The 18,549-nt window shown below is 45.8% G+C and overlaps 2 protein-coding genes across 4 annotated transcripts in view; one reads left to right on the top strand and one right to left on the bottom strand.

The window, feature by feature from the left end:
- Positions 1-156: 156 nt before the first annotated feature.
- Positions 157-9,085, bottom strand: LOC109957370 (bile salt-activated lipase-like). Of its 3 annotated transcripts, XM_020595208.1 has the most exons (14): positions 8,992-9,062; positions 7,622-7,843; positions 7,300-7,441; positions 6,578-6,725; positions 6,101-6,220; positions 5,181-5,378; positions 3,990-4,120; positions 3,534-3,641; positions 2,839-2,962; positions 2,325-2,508; positions 1,715-1,918; positions 1,230-1,427; positions 1,038-1,145; positions 157-435 (listed from the first exon to the last, which is right to left on the bottom strand). In XM_020595208.1, the coding sequence occupies exons 3-14, from the start codon at positions 7,354-7,356 to the stop codon at positions 348-350; spliced, it is 1,668 nt and encodes a 555-aa protein (XP_020450864.1). In that variant the 5' UTR covers positions 7,357-7,441; positions 7,622-7,843; positions 8,992-9,062; the 3' UTR covers positions 157-347. The 3 variants fall into 3 exon arrangements, with proteins under 3 accessions (XP_020450864.1, XP_020450866.1, XP_020450867.1); XM_020595210.1 differs by lacking the exons at positions 7,300-7,441; positions 7,622-7,843 and having other exon boundaries at positions 8,992-9,024; XM_020595211.1 differs by lacking the exons at positions 6,578-6,725; positions 7,300-7,441; positions 7,622-7,843 and having other exon boundaries at positions 8,992-9,085.
- The window catches only part of tsc1a (TSC complex subunit 1a), a 14,129-nt gene continuing 3,532 nt past the window's right edge, over positions 7,953-18,549 (top strand). The window contains exons 1-19 of the mRNA XM_020595323.1: positions 7,953-8,213; positions 8,368-8,468; positions 9,092-9,209; positions 9,519-9,622; positions 9,701-9,853; positions 10,250-10,394; positions 10,739-10,893; positions 11,354-11,427; positions 12,191-12,345; positions 13,062-13,129; positions 13,527-13,635; positions 14,132-14,223; positions 14,299-14,371; positions 14,632-14,873; positions 15,331-15,482; positions 15,663-15,703; positions 16,347-16,513; positions 16,627-16,809; positions 17,510-17,639. Of these exons, the coding sequence (XP_020450979.1) occupies positions 9,101-9,209; positions 9,519-9,622; positions 9,701-9,853; positions 10,250-10,394; positions 10,739-10,893; positions 11,354-11,427; positions 12,191-12,345; positions 13,062-13,129; positions 13,527-13,635; positions 14,132-14,223; positions 14,299-14,371; positions 14,632-14,873; positions 15,331-15,482; positions 15,663-15,703; positions 16,347-16,513; positions 16,627-16,809; positions 17,510-17,639 (2,152 nt within the window). The 5' untranslated portion in view covers positions 7,953-8,213; positions 8,368-8,468; positions 9,092-9,100. The remainder of the gene's footprint in view (positions 8,214-8,367; positions 8,469-9,091; positions 9,210-9,518; positions 9,623-9,700; positions 9,854-10,249; positions 10,395-10,738; positions 10,894-11,353; positions 11,428-12,190; positions 12,346-13,061; positions 13,130-13,526; positions 13,636-14,131; positions 14,224-14,298; positions 14,372-14,631; positions 14,874-15,330; positions 15,483-15,662; positions 15,704-16,346; positions 16,514-16,626; positions 16,810-17,509; positions 17,640-18,549) is intronic.

Below are 18,549 nucleotides of genomic sequence, written 5' to 3'. Positions count from 1 at the left end.
TGGCCCAGTGGACACTGAACTGAAGCTGGAGAACCACAACACACGACTCCGGAGGCCCCCTGGGGGACTCGAGCACGGGTTTAGGAAGAAGCCGCATCGTTCTGTTGTGACCAGGCTTCGCTTTGTGACCAGCGGGTAAATAAACAGCCCAGAATGCAGAGTTCAGCTCCATTTATTACACATTGGAGACAGAGTCAAGCACTTGCATTTCTTCACACTGAGGCTGCTCATTAGTTTGTTTCCTTCCTTTGTCCTTTTGTCTTTCATGCAACCTTCCTTCTGCTGTTTCTAATCACTCACGAGCTTTTAATTATGAAATGTAACAGGAGGAAACACAAAACTGACAATCAGTTCTCTCTCTCCTCTGTCTTTATGGACGGCAGGCGGCTGTAGGTTGTGGTCCAGTAGGTGACGTACTGTGACCTCAGGTCGTAGCTGAAGAGACAAGACCACAGGAGACACAGTGAAACACCCGACAGTGGACATATGGGGCTTCCACTTATTACATTACCTAGTGTATCACATTCTTCCTTTTTTTAATCAAATCATAAATGAAAATTAGAACGATACAAAGGTAAAGGTCATGAAATGAAAGTAAGTGTAATTGTATGTTATGGATTTTAAAATTGTTGTGTCACTTCTCTAACAGTGAACGCATCAGTACATCATCCACTAGAAAATAAACAGAGCGTAGAATTGTGGACAGCGGCTCTGGGAAGAGTCCGTTTATACCTGAGAATAAAACCAAGCAAAAGAGTAAAGAAGCATATATTAGAGCAGAGCAGTAGAAGACAGTGGAGCAGAATGAAATGAAAACAGGCCAGTAGATGAAAGTAGACACAGTGGAGCAGATCACAACTGAGTGAAACAGAAGAACTTTAGAGACAGAATAGTGACAACAACACAACTGAGTCAAGTAGATCCAGAAGAACGGTGTCCATTAGAACCACTGCAGTAGAATACATCTAGAGCGCAGGGGACAAGGCAAAGCCTCAGGATGGGACCAGTAAAGCTCCCAGTAGAACACAGTGCCATACCTGACAGAGCTCTTGTCAATCTGGTGGTTGATGGTGAGGTAGGGCCGGTGGTGTTTGGTGAAGCGGGGCCAGGGAACTGGGACTCTACTTTCTCCTTGACTGGGATCACTGGACAGAAGGAGATGTACAGCTGGGACCAGGTTCAGCCCAGTTCAGATACAGCCAGGTGTGCGGTGCATGCTGGGAGCTTACCCAGTCCGGGCAAAGTTGGTCCAGTATGCGATCATGTATTTGGACAGGTGTCGGTGTCGGGGGAAGTAGATCAGCGATATGGAGAAGGGTTTACCAAACAGGTACTGCAGATCCTCAGCATGCTCCGCCTCCACCCACCCCGGGAATCCTGGGATACGGGTCTTCATGTTGAACAGGTAGGAGTAGGTATGGGCTCCACTGAGGGACAAACAGGGTGGTAGATGTTCAACATGTTCAAATTAAAAGTTGCCTCAGAGTTTCTCACAAGACAAAAACAGAGCTCGAGTCAGTGAGTCGGCTGTGAGTCCTTGTCTCTGCTTGGTTCAGTGCTGCCCTGTCCTTCACCCTACTGATACTGTGGTGATCAGGTTGAATCTAATCCAAACGAATGTGATATCATTTACAAATCTGTAACTGTGTTGTTTCTGGTCTACTCAATCAAAACAGTTACTTTAAACCTGGATCCTGGACCAATCGAATCTGACCTGGTGCTGTTGACATGGAGTTGGAGGGCGACCTGAGTCGGGACCAGGAACAGGAAGTCTGTCTCGATGTCGGCCACCGTCTTCTTTACCACATCCTGCGGTGGAGCCACACCCCAGTGAGATGTGTAGACATCGTAGGCCGAGTCGATGGCGGCGTTCCCTTTCTCTTTGGTCATACGAGCCAGCAGACCTCTGACCTGCTTCCTGAGGAGCAGAAACACTCATCAGCCAGGACTTCAGACTACCAGCAGCTTCCTTCAGGTCACAAGATCTGACCTCTTTATCTCCTGCTCTTTTTTTAAGGCAATAACTTTGTTATGTGATTGTTGTCTCGAGGAAAACAAACAAATTCTCCGCGAGCCAAAACAAGTCAGGCCAACACTGGTCGGACTGTGGCTGCCTGGCTCTGGACTCCTGACTTATTCTGGACCAGAGTGTCAACCCAAGAACTTTAGTCTGATTCCAAAGTGTGAATGAGCAGCAAATGGAAATGCTCAACTAAAGTACAGTACTTCAAAGGTGTACTTCAGTACAGTACATGAGTAAATGTACTTAGTTACTTTCCACCAGTGGCTTTAAGAATACTTTAGTGTGGCGTCGGCGTTCTCACACAGTGGTCTCATTTTTCATGTTGATAGTAGGAACGTCAACTCCGGCGAAGATGTGTCCATCCATGCTGTTGACTCCGGCCATGTAGTCCACCTGAGCTGCATTGTGGAAGAGCTTGCTGGGGTGATCGGGGATAAAATCCCCATCAACCACCGGAGCAAGTTCCAGGAGATCCATGACTGTGCCTGCAGGGAGGACAGACAGACCCAGGTTCAGTCGGGATCCAGGGCCTCTGTAAAACCTCTACGTGTGTCACAGCTCTGGACTCAACCATTTCAGCTTTTCTGGACACTTTCAATGTGTCTGCAAATCTGCTGACATTCTTGAAAGTGTTACTGGCTGACTTCTCAACATCTGTGTGAGAAGCTATAGTGAGATGTCAAAGTGCTAATGAGATGACTTCTCTCCTTCACACCGCTGTCTGTGCTGGCCCACACGCCACACGCTGCTGCTCACAACAGAAACAAGCTGAACTGTGACTCAAGATGTGTTTGGCTCTGCCCAGCTGTTCTCACCTTTTCCCAGAAGCAGCAGTACGTCGATTTTTCCAGCCAAGGTGAGTCCGACTGGGTCGCTCATCTTCAGACACGTTATCATCTCGTCCTCGTTGCTTCTCCAGCAGCCGACCTTACGGGCGATCTGCAGAAACACAGAGCAGTTGAGTCCAAACTAGTCCGACCTTCGGCTTTATACAAATGTCCCTCTTTGTGTAAATGTCCTGATGACTTAAATAAAAATAAATGTGCTACCAGCACAATTTACCTGAAGTATAAAGATTATTTCAGCATTTTACTCTTATATGACATTTTTGGATCCAAGTTACTACACTGATGTTACTTTGGCTACTTCAAGTATGTTTCGTTACTACACTAGTGTTACTTTGGCTACTTCAAGTATGTTTGGATGCTAGTACTTGGGTACTTTTATTTAAGTAACATTTTGAATGCAGGACTTTTTCTTGTATTTGTACACTGTGGTATTTCTAATTTACTTCAGTAAAGGATCTGAGTGCTTCTTCCAGCACTGCCAGTACATTTATATTTAGTTTCCGATCATCATGTACAGTTGACAGAATAACCTCCAAAAAGTAGACTGCACCCCGTTTATGAACCGTTTGATCGATTATTTGCTCAACAGCTTTGAACTGAGTGCATGTTATTGTCTGACTGTGTTGGCGATGGCGTCGAGGTGCGCCTCAGTGGTTGTGGACCTTCTTGGTGAGAGCCATGGGGTTCTTCTGCAGAGCCCAGGGGCTGAGGGCCACGCCACCCTGTGTGATCGCTCTGCGGAACAGCCCTTTACTGTGGGGGGACAGCATCTGAGGAGACACACAGATGGACAGAGAGAGACACACACTCGGACTTTGTATCTCAGACTTTAGTCACAGTTAGTTAAGAAGTTACAACTGACTCAGTCAGTCAGTTCTTAACTTTTAATTTTGTACATAGAGTCATAACTTTGTTTTCTGTTTTCCCAGTGGAGGGCTGAGCTAAAATGAGCCCCCCCACCTGATATTACTGTAACCAGCCCCGGGCCTTAGTGATGACACAGGCATTTGAACTCGGCAGGAAGCTGTCAGCTCCACTGTGACTCCTGTTTCTCCTTGTGCAGTCTGACCTTCCCTGTCACTGTGGGGTGCGTGCAGATGTTTTTTTTTACTTCTGACCTGGAAGCTGACGCTGGCGGCGCCGGAGGATTGGCCGAAGATGGTGATGTTGTCGGGGTTTCCTCCAAAGGCCCTGATGTTCCTGCGAACCCAGGAGATGGCGGCGTGCTGATCCCACAGACCGTAGTTACCTGAAAGGTGAAGACGTCACCTGATTACAAACTAAGGTCACCTGGAACAGGTTTTTCACCATGAGATGACAAAACCCGCAGTGTTGGGACAAACAGAGACAAACCTGCTCCACATATCTAATCACAGCTGAGCCACCTGCCACCTGAGCTGGTCATGTCTGAGCGGTGTTTAGCAGCTGAGCTAACACACTGCGCCTCTCATCGCAGGCATGCTGGGAAACCACCAGCAGGCACCAGAACACACCAGTTCAGTCCCAGTCCAGCCCTTGAAAAGCTGACCTGGTAAAATTTGTAATCTCACACTGCAGCGTAGCAGAAAGACACAGAACGCCAGCTAATGGAGTTAACGTTTCCAGGTTAAAGCCTCAGAAACAGCCAGAAAACATCAGTCATGTGAAGCGAACTCAGCAATAATCAGCAGGAGATGGAGAGTACTGTGGTTTGGTCGACCCGGGTGGACTGGTGGGCATCTGGAGAAGTGACGTGACAGATGTGGAAGAAGTACTCAAGTACAAGTATTACTACCACAGTCTAAAAACACTGTTACAAGAAAATGTCCTGCAGTCAAACTGTTACTTAAGTAAAAGTACAAACATACTAGCTTCAGCATATACATGAAGTACCATCAGTACCATTACTCGTCCTGCAGAACGTCCCGTGTCCCAGTAATGTCTCTGATACTGGATCATAGTGACTAATTACTGTGTCCATCACTTTAATGCTGCAGCTGGTAAAGGTGGAGCTGATGGTAACTACCTTATATACTTATACTGTGAAGTACTTTCTATCCTGCTGGGTAGCTGGTGGATTTCCCACTGGGATCAATAGAGACTGATGGTTCTACTGGGTTTGGTTTGATTCATCTGATTCTGGAACTGAAGTTATCAGGTACATGTAGTGCAGTAAAAAGTACACGGTTTGTCTCTGGCATGGAGTCACAGGATGAAGTAGCAGGACAGGGAAATACTCAGGTAAAGTAAAGATACCTCAGAACTGTACTTAAGGGCAGTGCTTGAGTGAATGGACCTAATTACTTTCCAACAGTAAGTGTGGCTCAGACCTGGCAGTCGAGTGTCTCCGGTGCTGAGGAAACCCATGGTGCCGACTCTGTAGTTCACTGTGACCACGATGACATCGCCCCTGTCGGCCATCTCCTTCCCATCATACAGAGAGTTTCCGAGGACCTCCAAGGTGTTGGACGCCCCCATCAGGAAGGCACCGCCAAACAGATAAACCATCACTGGGAGGTTCTGAGACACTTACACAGGAAGACATGCTGACATTTACAGTCTGTGGAAACTGTGTATTTCTGTTGTTGTGAGGACATGTGGTCCAGTCCCCAGCCCTTCAGCGGGCTGTCTGAGGGTTCAGACCCGGTTCTAGGGTTTGATTTGATTTTTGATTTGATTTATTCTTTCAAGCATGTAAAACAGTTGATATGACAACACACATAATTTTACACATAATCCAATATCAATTTGCTTATACCTAGTACATGCTTGAATGGAGTAGGAAGAAGTCAGACTTATCCAGTCCTACCCCATGACATCATCTTACCATCACTGGTTTGCAAGCAGTAAATGATTCACTTCTACCCACACACGTATTATACTAAAAAAAGATTATAACAGTGTTAACATTCTTACATCACACAAGTAATATACTAAAGAATGGTTACAAAATATACACCACACCCACAATAGTCCATGTAGTTAATCATTGAGCCTGTTCTTGCATATATCTTGATTGGCACATACCTTTATATTTATGTTTAAACTCGTCAATTCTATTACTATTTTTTATGTCCACACTTAAATTATTCCATAGTTTTACCCCACTTATGGAAATACAAAATCTTTTTTTTGGTTGTATGTATAGCATGAATTTATAAATTTAACTGACCCCTTAAATTGTATCCCCCTTCCCTTTCATTAATAGGTTCAGGTTAGATGTTAGGGTATGGTGTGGGATGTTACCTACATTTGCTCCCCTGTGGAACGAAGATGTTCAAGTAGAGACAGTCTTCACTGCCATGGGTTTTTGTCTGCAGCAGCGTCACCTGCAGGCAGCGATCCCGGTACTCAGTGGCCTTCAGGATTCCTGGAAACAACCACAACAGTCATTCATAGGCCAGTCTGAGCTGCTTTACTGGTCACTGTGGTAAATCTGCAGGTGACATGGTTTGTTGAAATTGTTCCTGCTTTCTGTTTTAGCAGTGTTGCTTCTCTGCATTAACAAAATGATAAAAACAGTGAATGAAGGTATGGTTTGAGGACAGGTGTCATGTGTGTGCAGGAGCAAACAAAAGTCAAAATAATTTAGTGAAAATAAAGAGGCCATCGCACAGTGTGCACGTCACAGGTGCACATTCATTTATCAGTTTATTTTTAATAATTTATTTAGCTGCTTGTTCCTCGCTCAGTGATCACAGTGTGACTTAAGGCTCAGTGCAGGTACCGCTCCATCCAGGATGAGGTTTTGGTTTCTCCCACTTTCCGGGGACGTCAGCAAAGGGGATTCCTTTAAAGACGTCCACAGTCCTTAAGAGTCCCATCCTGTGGCTCTTCCCCTCCACCGTCCCGCCCTCCGTCTGCACCACACCCAGCTACACACACGCGTGTTTCATACAAGAACAGAAGATGCAAAATGACAAGACAGATACAGTGATTGCAAAGAGATGCTAAATGACCACAGAGTCTCAGAATAACTACAAAGAAGCACAAAACACACTATAGACGCATGAAATGACTTCAAATCAATGCAGAATTTTAAATAAGCACACAGACACAAAGTACTGCAAAGACACAAAATGAACACAGACAGAGACTAAATGGCCACCACCGTAGGAGAGTGGGGACCCTTCACAAGCCTGGGGGCTTGTTGTCTTATGATCAGCCCATAGATGTTTTAACTACCAGACAGATGTCAGGATACAAAAAGAAGTGATCAAAATTCAGCACATCTGGTCCAGGACTTTTAAAGCTGGCTCTCAAAGTGACCTGACTGGTTCTCACACTGTGGTTGTGGCCTGACAGCAGTAGTTAAATGAGAGAATATCACTGTGTTAGGATGCACCCCTGACACCAGGTCTGAAAATCACCAAGTTGTACATCTATGTTATTTCTCATATACTTCCACCTCTGGTAAAAAGCGTCGGGGGAAAAGGGGCTGTTCCTCACCTTTGCAGCCGAGGCTGAGTCCAGCCCAACGCCGAGCAGAAGTAGCATCAGCAGCATCGCCTGTTCACCTGTCCGTCACTCTGACCAACCCTGAACAGCTGCTGCTATTTATACTCTGCTGGGAACCTCTTATCTCCTTTTGCTGCAGACAAACACTGAAATCAAATCTTCTCTCATCATGACGCTGCACGTAGAGGCAAGTTATTAAGTACAAGTATTTTGAGGTACTTGTACTTCTCCTTAGTACTTCCACGTCCTGCTACTTCATACTGTGACTCCATGTCAGAGACAAACCGTGTACTTTTTACTGCATTACATGTACCTGATAACTTCAGTTCCAGAATCAGATGGATTGGAAGAATCCAGCACTGCCTACACTTCGTGGCCTGTTTCTTCTCACTGATATGGCTCATTTCTTGTTTCATGGTGTCTGGCACTCTCTCTCTGTGTTGAACTGTGCTGCTGTTCCTGGGTGATTTTGTTCTGTTTGGAACTGAACTGACTTCAGCTTGATAAAGTTGCAGAGTTGTTATCATCATCACACCTGAGAGCACACACAGCTGCTGCTAACAACACGTAACACACACTGACATTGACATATAACCCACACACTGTTAGCTTTAACCCACCATCACAGGCATTTGTTTCCCTTCTAATTTCCAGTCCTACTGTGTCACCTATTTTTTCTTTGCTTGGTAGCCACGGGCTTCCATAGGTTGTGTGTATTTAGGGACAACGCTCAGTGCTTTGTCCATCAAATAAATAATGCTATGTAAAATGAAATGAGTTAGGGTTAGCTTGGTTTTTATCATTTGTCCCTGAGCAAATGTTAAAGATGCACCATAACAATATAAAACCCTGCATCTCTTAAAATGTATATATACAACAGAAAACATGTGAAACAAAACAGTAAGGTAAGACGAATTAATATGATGTATAAAGTATATTGTAACAGCAGCAATAAATAGTGTCAAAGTAAAACATGGTTTATGCAAAATTAATTATTTGCACGTTATCAACGGCAATAAATAAGTGAATTAATCGTTTCTCATCTTTTCTTGGTTGAAGCTCGTTTCTCCCGTTTTCTAACTTGACTCCCTGAACGCCTCCTGGCGGAGTCTGTTGTTGCTCAACATGGCTGCACCCTGCTCGGATCAACAGGTCTGACGGTAAGCGAGTTTTTCTCCAGCTAAAGTTTGCTTTTTAAAGTTTGTTTTTCAGTTTAAGGAAACGTGTCTGTTTGTCTCCGAGCAGCAACAGCTGCCAGGCGGCAAAACAGTGTTGTGAGCTGTTGTGTTAGTTCATGTGCCAGACTGCAGAACACACGCAGACTGACAGCTGTTAGCATGTTAGCTGTGAGCTAGTTGGACAATAGTCTGAGTCCCAAAGTTAGGACTCTAAAGGTTTTGGTGTAAGATTACTTCACAGAGTAATTTAGCACTGAAAGCAGCTCCTACGTGTGGGAGAGGTCGAGTCCCCCTCACAGTGAAGTGTTGCAGCTAATGTCAAGTTTATTGTCAAAATTCAGTTGTAGTGAACCTTTATTTTAATGAATTCAGTTGCTCATCAACAAGCTGAAACGGTTCAAAATGTAGTTTTCAGCTGTGATGAACCTGAGATATCTGTCTGTCAGAATTCACCAAATACATTCTGCTTTGTTCAGTAAGTGACATAATAATAATCAGTAACCACCAAAAGCAGGATTCATCCGGTCCACGTCGGAGAAGAGAACAGCTCCTGAGAGCCAGACGTCTTCACGTGAGAGAGTCATTCCATATATTTGTGTGTCCAGGTGTTCACAATGTCCAGGGAGCAGGTGAGTATCACAGAGCTCCTGCTCTCATTGGACAGTTCAGAGCTGCAGGAGGTGGAGCAAGTCAGAGCAGCAGTCAACCAGCAGCTGAGTACAGGTGAGTCCACCTGCAGAGGGTTGGTGTAGAGTTTCAGCAGCTCCTGTGTCAGTGGAGCGATGCTCGAAGACTCTGAACTCTCAAGTGGATTTGTGATACTGACCCTCTGAGGGCTGAGTGAACGATGTAGACCCACTATAGACTCACTGCAGACCCTGCAGATGTAGACCTACTGTAAATTAATGGACTCCAGAACTCGCCTGAGTTTATAAGCTCACAATTATTGTACCTTCGTGCAACATGAGAGAGGATACTGGCCTGTTGTACTGGCTTCCAGCTCTCAGTATGACATGCAGTTTCTCCTTTCAGACAGAGGAGGTGCTGTCCTCTCCTCTCTGGTGGAGTATTACCTGGACTCGTCTTCCTCTCAGGTGGTGCTCCTCCTGTCCTCCATTAGAGAGCCTCATCACAAGGTCAGCACTGTCTCTCAGCTGATTTTATTTTCCTGGTCTCTGAGTTTTTCTTTGTAAAGGTTCTAAACCTCTTTCCAGGTCCTGCTGGAGAAGCTGAATGAGTCTCTGAACAGGCCCGGGACCAGGCTGGCTGGTCTCATGCTGCTGGGTCACCTGATCCAGAAACAGCCTCCCTGGGTTCATCACGTCAGCCAGTCGGCCCTGCTGGCCTCCCTACTGCGCTGCCTCAAGGTACCACACCGACTACTGCTGATACACACTGATGTACACATTCAAATACACAGAAATACTAGAAGTACTCCAACGGATACCAATTGCTGTTAATGCACACCAATATACACATACTTAAATACACACTAATACACGTAAATATGCATGAACACATACTGATATACATACACACTGTTAAATGCAAATGCTTTATTGCATACTAATGTACAAATAAAATGAGTACATACTAGTACACAACATGTATTCGGCCTCATAGATCTTACTGGTTCATTGCAGCTCGGGTTCCTTGTGTTTATTATTTCTGTGTAGTACTACCATTATACCAGGGTAGTATCTGAGATCTGGGAGTGTACTGTGTACTGCAGAGCGTACTGTGACCACAGTTTGCTTCCTCAGACTGACAGGGACGTGGTGGTCCTGATCACTGGAGTCCTGGTCCTCGTCACTCTGTTACCCATGATCCCTCAGGCTGGGAAACACCATATCTACGACTTTTTCGATGTGTTCGGACACCTCGCATCCTGGAGCTGCAGAAACCACGGTGACATACACACAAAACATGATGTGTGATCCTCATACATTTGGTTTTGGGCCTGTTGGTCGGGCACATACAGTCATTATTGAGCCATTTTAAAGATGAAACTAATCAAATTAACTGAGAACGAGATTAACGGATAATGAACCAAGACGTTGGGTGCCGTTCAGCGGTTTCTTACTGTATATGTATGCTACTTTTAATAATGAAAACACGCTCATCAAATGTTGCACGCTTTTTATTTTAACTATCAGAAATATGGAAGTCCATCCTGATTGGTCAGTAGGGTCAGCGGAGCGTTCTGCTGTGCTGCTGAGGCGTTCTGATTGGCTGGTTGTTGCCTCCTGCAGGTCATGTACCCGTGCTCCACCTGGTCCACCTCCATGCAGGTGTGTACTCTCTGTTCCACCGTCTATACGGGATGTTCCCCTGTAACTTCATCTCCTACCTGAGACTGCACTATAGCATGAAGGAGAACCTGGACACCTTCCAGGAGGTCATCAAGGTCAGTACAGACCAGTACAGAGACCTCCAGAGGCCACTAGAGCCCTGTACAGACCAACATGGACCATTAAAGACCAGATAACATTATATTTGTGTTCGGCTAATTTTTTTCTTTTAACTTAATATTTTCTGTATTTGATATTTTTGTGTTTACTTTCGGTCAAAAATAAGTGTTTTTAGCTAAATGAACATTTTCTTTTACATTACAAGCAAAAAAAAAAAAGTCTGCGGACTCCATTTGGGCCTGATGATGACTGGTTAACTGGGTTAAACTGTAGCAGACCTCCTGACACGTCGGGGCGGTAACAGCTGCTGTACTGTTTTCCAGTGCTGACACACTCGTACACAGAAATAGCTGCTGTAAATACCAGCTGCTGCTTTTCTCAGATAACACAAGCTGAAACAGAAGAATCCCACCTGAAGGGCCAGAACTCTGCTCATGTCTGTCCTCTGTCTCTCAGCCCATGTTGGACCACGTCAGGGTTCATCCGGAGCTGGTCACAGGGACTCAGGACTACGAATTGGACCCGTCCAGGTCAGTAAGGGTGTCCAAACACAGAGACCAAATCTGAACAAGCTACCCCTCATATCAGGGTTAGTCAATAATTAAACCACTGTAAGTGTCTGATACTCCCCACCAACCTCGTCCAGAGACCAGCAGCACCAGTGAACGTGGTGTCCTCATCGTCATGTGTGAGTCCAGACCCTGGTCCAGCTCATCGCTTTGTGCCGTAGACCTCCACTGTTGTCCAACAGTTATTAGACCCCCCCCCAGTGAGCCACACCGCTGCACTGGGGGGCAGGTTTCCTCCTCAGGAAACATGGGAGGCGTTTGTTTCCACCAAACAGCTTCGACACGTTGCTCTGAGCAGTGAGGAGCCGGTGGAGGAACCAGAGCAGAGACCAGTGAGTCTGTGCACAGTGTGGAGCTGGTTGATGGAAACACATGGGCCTCACATTATTTTGTTGCTGCTGACCATCCATACACCTGAGTAACTGCAGCTGCTGAGGAAGACCAGGTGTTATGACTGAAAGCTCCAAAACAGCCTTGAACAGACCTTAGAGTATAGCTGGCTCGATGCCCAGTAGCAGTAACACTGATAATGTGACCGTTGAATCTGAGCTCAAATTAAGAATATACAAGCTAATAAAAACGTGAGTTGCCAAAATTAAAGACCTTTTGAAACAGACAGTTTAAAGGAAAATAAAATGATCTGATTGGTGCATGACAACCTGGCTTCACCTGTCCACATAAAGACAGAAACAGCCTGTGAAATAACGACACCCGTCCATCTCAGGTGGAGGCATTACGAAGTCCATGACATTGTGATTGAGTGCTCCAGGGTGTCTCTGGACCCTCTGGAGTCTTCCTGTGAGGAGGACCTTTCCTCTGCCCTCCCTCACCTGGACCTCACCTGCAGTCCTCTCACCACAGTGGCTGCCAGCAGCTCAGGTGAGTGACGCACACACACTGCCAGTCTACACTGGTGTTCAAGGCCTTTTAAATGGTTTTAATGGGAGAAAATCAAACCTTAAAGCTGGCGGGTTTCTATAAGCATCACCTTCCTGCCTTAAAGTTGAAGTTGCATTAATACATTGGTCATGTGCTGAATATGTACTAGGATCTCCAGTACTTAGTGGGTTTGTGCACGCACCAGTTAGCATGAATCTTTACAGTCAATTCTTAGTCAATTCTGAAATGTTTTAATTCATTCAAAACATTATCCTTGTATAGTGCCCATTAAAACCAACCTATTAAGTTTAAATACTTGATTATTCTTTTATTAGCCCCAAATCTGGAGCCACACTAATTTTCTGCTCAGTGAAAAAGGCTTAATACATTTTAATGGGTGACTTTTGTGCTTTGAGGCAAATTTGAGGGTGTTATTAATGGACAGATGGCCGTATTTAGGACATTATAATGGGAAGTTTAAAGGATACTGAATAGGTTAATTTACGGCTTGTAATATATGATAATAAAAGTGAAACAGACCACATACTGTCAAAACAGATCCACAATTTCACGCCTTAATTGATTATTAATTAGGACCTGGAATTTCATCAATGGCTTGTAGTTTGGTAAACAGAAGGGTTTCCCTAAATGTAAAAGAACCTAACTAAGACATGTTTGTTGGGAATTATACGAGTAATGAATTGATTTGCTAACAGGGAGCCCGGTGTGTCCTGGTGGACGTCCAGCTGTGACTGTGCTGCCGCCCAACAGCTCCTATATCCAGGTAAAACTGTTCAGCTGCGTCATGAGCCTGTCAGACCTGCATCCTGCTGCAGGCCTCATATGAACGTCATGTGATACGAAGGCAAACAGACATCGATCTGTTCTGCAGAATCCCCCCTGACTAAACCTCTGGGTATGAAATAAACCCTGACTGTCTCTACGCTCACAGAGCACTTATTAGGTACACCTGTACAGGTGAATGCAACCCAGTACAAAGCATTGGTCTTTGTGAAGCTCATAGTGTTTCAGTCAGAAATGTATGGACTGCGTGTTTTTTTTGTTTTTTTTTTATTGAGGACCTAGTTAAAGGTGGAGTTGGACTGGGTGGAGATGAGTCAGCTGCACTGTGACTGGTTCTGATCACACCTGGGTTCACCTGACTGTTTCTGTGTGTACAGGCTGATGTCACGTGGAGCCCCTCCTCTCAGTGTGGTTTGTCCACGCCGCCACCTGAACCTGCTGCCACAGGCTTCGCCCACCTTCTGAGCAGGACCGCCTCACTCTCAGGTGACAGACACAGTTCGTTTCATCATTTCATGTACCTGGTTTTCCACAGTGAAAACGAACTAAAACGACATAAAAGGTAACATTTAAAAAGTAGTACGATGAAATCTCTACATTTTTCATCAACAAATAAAAACTAAAGGATAATGTGAAAGACGACAAACAGACATGAAGTAATGACGTCTCAATGCAAAGTGTCGTTCAATGACCTGCAGCGTGAGAACGCTCGGACCTCAGCTCCTGAAACCAAACCTCTCCTGATTTAGCTGCTTGACCTGCTGCACTGTTGTTAACTCAGTCCATGGTAAATGAACAAAAAACAAGCAAGCAAACAAAAAAGTAACAGTAAGAGTAAAAGTGGAGTAAAACGGCAACAAAATACAAGCAAAGAAAATAACCAAACATCCCCCAGAGTGACAAATAGACCATGATCGGCCCTGATAGTGAGACACCACCTACTCTGTGCTTGTAACTTTGACTTTCTCTGTTGTGTCTCCAGGTGTGAAATGTCCCTCATCAGCTTCCGTCCCTGTAACACCACTGACTGATGAGAACCAAGGTGGAGGTCTGCTTCCTGACGAGAACAGACAGGTCAGATCAGGGCCACAGGGAGACATTATGCTATGAAGGCTTTTATTGTGAAAGAGTTTCTCTGTGTCCTTACAGGTGAAGCAGCAGCAGCCAGTCACAGAGAAGGAGGAGCGAGGCCAGAGTGATGTCATCAGCAGCAACAGTGAAGGTGAGCCGATCAGCCGATTGAGCTCCGTGTCCACACACAGACATCCTGCTGTGATCTGGCTCAGCCACGGGTGCATTGTGGTGTCAGCGTCCGTAGGACATGGCTCAGATGTTGAGCAGTCATGTTTAATTAGTCATTTTAGATTTAGGTGTTTCAAAGTATTTTACATGTTTTAATGTGAGAACACAGCAGCTGAGTAAGACCTCCTGACCCCGACCCTCATCCTGACCCCAACCGCGGTCCTCTCTTTCTGTCTCCAGAGGGCAGGTCCTCCTCCTTCTCTCAGCCGGTCCTCCTCACCTCCACCCCTAGTCATGATGATCCATCTTCAGCTTCCTCTGTTTCCCCTCTTTTCTCCTCCATCTCACTCTGCTTCACCTCCCCTCACTCATTCACCACCTCCCACAGATCAGAGGAGGGAGGCCCAGCTCCCCTGTACGAACCCCTGTTTGAGCTAGCTCTGCCCCGAGCTGCCACACTCTTCATCAAGAGGAAGACTCAGGTAAGCTGGACTGAACTGGATTTAACCTGATCAACCAGGATGTGTCAAAGGATGAAGCCGGTGGTTTTGTTTGTTGTATTTATTTGCACTCTAGAGGCAACACTGAACAAAAACATTCACTTTGTCTCAGAATATCCAACAACCTCTTTCACACAATTTGTTTATCTATAAAATTATTATTAAATTAGAACTTAATTTCTCTTGAGTACAGAGTTGCTTCTCGTAATAAGTCTTTTTATAGTAATGTTTCTTTTTTCAAACTCTAATGGTGACCCCCGCAGTTGTATGTTACGATCAGTATATGCTCTTCTTTTAGAAAATATAATCAATATTTATCAATGAATCAAAAAATGTAATAAATCATTATAAAATTGTTGTTCCTCCAAAAATAAATTGAACTTAAATATAAAGCCTAAAAAACTGTTTGTTGTTACTGATCATTTGCTGTGTCCTGGAGGAGGCGCTGGAGAGAGCGGGGCAGCAGGAGAGGGGAGGAGGTGGAGGAGAAGGGGAGGACAGGGATGACGATCACCCCCCCCTCTCTCCTCTGGAGGTTTTGGACCAGCTGATCGTCCACGGACACGATGCCCATGAATGCCTCAGCAGGAGGTGAATCTTATTGAGACACTAAGCAAGAGGGGACCAGGAACGGAGCCCTGCGGCGCTCCACCTCCTGTGATCAGGGTTTACATTTTCTCTGAACACAGAGTTTCTGTGGACCTTAAAATGTCTAAATCAGTGTAATGTCCTGTGAAGTGATGGAAAGATACCTGTGTGTTTGTGTTGCAGGTTGTCAGCTGTGAAGTCGGTGGATCGGAGTCATTTTGGAGGTAAACAGCAGAGCATGAAAACCAAAGGTACCTCAAACTAACACTCAGTCTCATGTTATTAATTCAATGAAGCCAATTTGCCCGAGACAGAGGAAACACTGCAGGCCCTCAGTTGTTCACTCAGTACTGATTACAGCGTCAGAACATCCATTATCTACACCACTTATTCCTGAAGAGGGTTGCAGAGATGCTGGAGCCAATCCCAGCTGACATTGCGCGAGAGGCAGGGTCCACCCTGGACAGGTTGCCAGTCTGTCACAGACATGACATGTAGACAAACAACCACACACACTCACTCCTACAGGCAGTTTAGAGTCACCAGTCAACCTAAGCTGCATGTCTTTGGACTGTGGGAGGAAACCGGAGAGAACCCGCACAGGGAGAACATGCAGACGCCACACAGAAAGGTCCAGGGTGGGCCAGGCTCGAACCCAGAACCTTCATGCTGTATGGCGACAGCACTAACCACCAGCGCTAATTTTAATTAACTCTTCAAATTAAAAAAGCAGCTCCAACGTGTTCTATGCAGCGAGAAGCTAGCAGTGTAACCAGAGCATCAGCTGCGTCCTTTAAACTCATCACCTTCAGACTAGAATGACAGTAAATGGACAGATTTCTTACATGTCTCTATGCATCTTGCCAGGCCCAGCCCCAGGGGAGGAGCTACAGTCTCTGAGGAGCCAGGTGTTGCTGGTTCACAGTCAGCTTCAGTACGAACGCTTCAAACGGCAGCAGCACGCCGTCAGAAACCGCCGTCTACTGCGGAGAGTCATCAACGCCACGGCACTGGAGGAGGACAGTATCGCCATGGTAACATGCATGCCAACACTGTCTGAGCACAGTGTCGTGAACTGACACCGGCTGCTACAGTGAGCGTACATGTGTCTCCGCAGCTGTGTATTCCTGTGCACTGTGTGTTGCAGAAGGCCCAGCTGGCTGTTCAGAACGATGAGATCCAGTCCCTGAAGTTGAGTCTGGAGGAAGAACAAAGACGCTACACACAGCTGCAGCAGGACACACAGACACACACCAACCAGCTGTGCACGCACATCCAACAACTGCTGCTGCAACAACAGGACGAGCAGAGAGGTCACCAGAGACTGCAGGTATATGTGTGTACACAATACTGCACACAGTGCGTACCAGTCCAAAGGTTAGACGTCACCTTCATGTTTCCAGCTGGGGAATGCAACAGGTAAACACCCCTGTGTGATTCTCTCTGCAGCTGAAACCAGACACTGTTGGGACAGACAGCACTGTCGGCCACTCTGCTTTCACTGTGCTGCCAGTCCGTCACTGTTCTGTCGTCGTCCACAGCCTGGAGCCATTTGTGGCTGCTTCTCCTGCTACAGGGGTGAAACCCTGAGAAGCTCTGGCTTCCTGTGTTCATAGTCTTTTTCCAGATGAGGCTTCAGAGGAGGCAGTAACATAGTCTGATCCAACACTACCTCTGGACAGAGAGAATCTGTTGTTGTCAGTCACCAGTCATCAGTTTTCTAGGCTTCTTTTAGTTCACTGCTACAGAAAAGATGGAAGTTCACCTGCTACTGGATCCTGAAAAAGGCCTTGTTGTATATGACATTTACACAGTTTCAGTTTCTGGGGACCTTTGTTTTTCCCCTCTGGCAGGTTACCTCTGAGCGTTGTACCATTTAAGGTCATTCACGACTCGAGCTGCTGACACGTCAGTAACTGGATCAACGGAGGTGATCTGAAACGTCTGACCAGTAGTGCACAGGGCTCTGCAGAAACTCGGCAAGAAGCATTCTGCTCATTAACATCTCTTGTCATGATTGGTTGTTTTAGAGTGAGCTTCAGGAGTGTCAGAGACGGCTGAAGGATCTGGAGGCAGAACTTCAAAGAGCCAATAACAAGGCTTATAGTGCAGAACACCGGCTGGCCCAGCTGTTACTCAAGGTGAGGAGGCCTCCCATTGGCTAATGTGATTATTCTCATAATTCTTTCTATGTACAGTGTTGAAGAGTAAATTATTGTCTGCTAATGATGCAATAGCCAGGCTGACCGGAGCTGAATAATGGTGCCTATGAGCGAGGTTTCCTCCTCAGCAGAGGCAGTAAACACAACATACAGACCTGCTGGTGTCTCTGCTGTATTCAGAGCTGAACCAGAGCTTCAGTGGTGACGAAAAGTAACGTCAACATGATAAACAGCATGGCTACGGCTACGTGCTGACACTCTTCTCGTAGCAGAGCTGCTAGTTCAGCTCTAGCACAGGTGTCTACCCTGTGACTCTCATAGGGACAGAAACATGCTGTAGAGACTGTCTGAGCTCCACCAGACTCCCTGAGTCTCCTGCAGAGAACAGGAAGGTTGTGGGTGTTGGCTCAGATACACTGAATACTGCACTGGGCATGCTCAGTCCCTCGTGACCTCTGACCCTCCATCACACATTGCAGAAGCTCACTGAGATCTCCTACAGTTGCTGCACTTGAAGCCTGCACTTGCAATCCCCTTTGCAGTGTTTCTTGTTTTGCATGTTCTAGTTTTCTGGATTTGCCGTACGTTTCCTTTAACGTTTGTGGTTTTACCCTTGTGTGTGCTTTGTCCCCAGAGTCAGTGTAAAATCCACCAGCCTTGAACCTGACAAAGATCAACAGAAACAAACTTTTGGATTCTGATTCTTTCACTTGGATACAAATATATATATAAGACTTTTGTACTGGTCTGGAAGCACAGACTTCTTGTCCTGTGTACAAGAGCAGCAATAGTATTGACCCAGCTATTACAGAGGCATTGGTTACACAGTGGGAAATATCCACTGTAGCATTAATAATACTGTGGATGATATTTTAGTGTTTGTTCCCTGTGTGCAGCTGTGCAGCAGT

The sequence above is a fragment of the Monopterus albus genome, unplaced genomic scaffold (assembly GCF_001952655.1).
Source record: "Monopterus albus unplaced genomic scaffold, M_albus_1.0 scaffold26.1, whole genome shotgun sequence".
In the NCBI taxonomy this organism is placed as follows: Eukaryota; Metazoa; Chordata; class Actinopteri; order Synbranchiformes; family Synbranchidae; genus Monopterus; species Monopterus albus.
The sequence above is the reverse complement of the archived record's forward strand: the minus strand, read 5'-3'. Positions and strand labels throughout refer to the sequence as shown.

What these genes read in the sequence shown, in the direction of transcription:
- LOC109957370 (XM_020595208.1), bottom strand. Translation starts at nt 7,356, where the DNA reads ATGCTGCTGATGCTACTTCTGCTCGGCGTTGGGCTGGACTCAGCCTCG. An exon ending in CCGCCAGCGTCAGCTTCCAG is followed by an intron (nt 3,642 to 3,989) that starts GTCAGAAGTAAA and finishes GTGTCTCCTCAG; the next exon opens with ATGCTGTCCCCCCACAGTAA. An exon ending in ACCAACTTTGCCCGGACTGG is followed by an intron (nt 1,146 to 1,229) that starts GTAAGCTCCCAG and finishes CCTTCTGTCCAG; the next exon opens with TGATCCCAGTCAAGGAGAAA.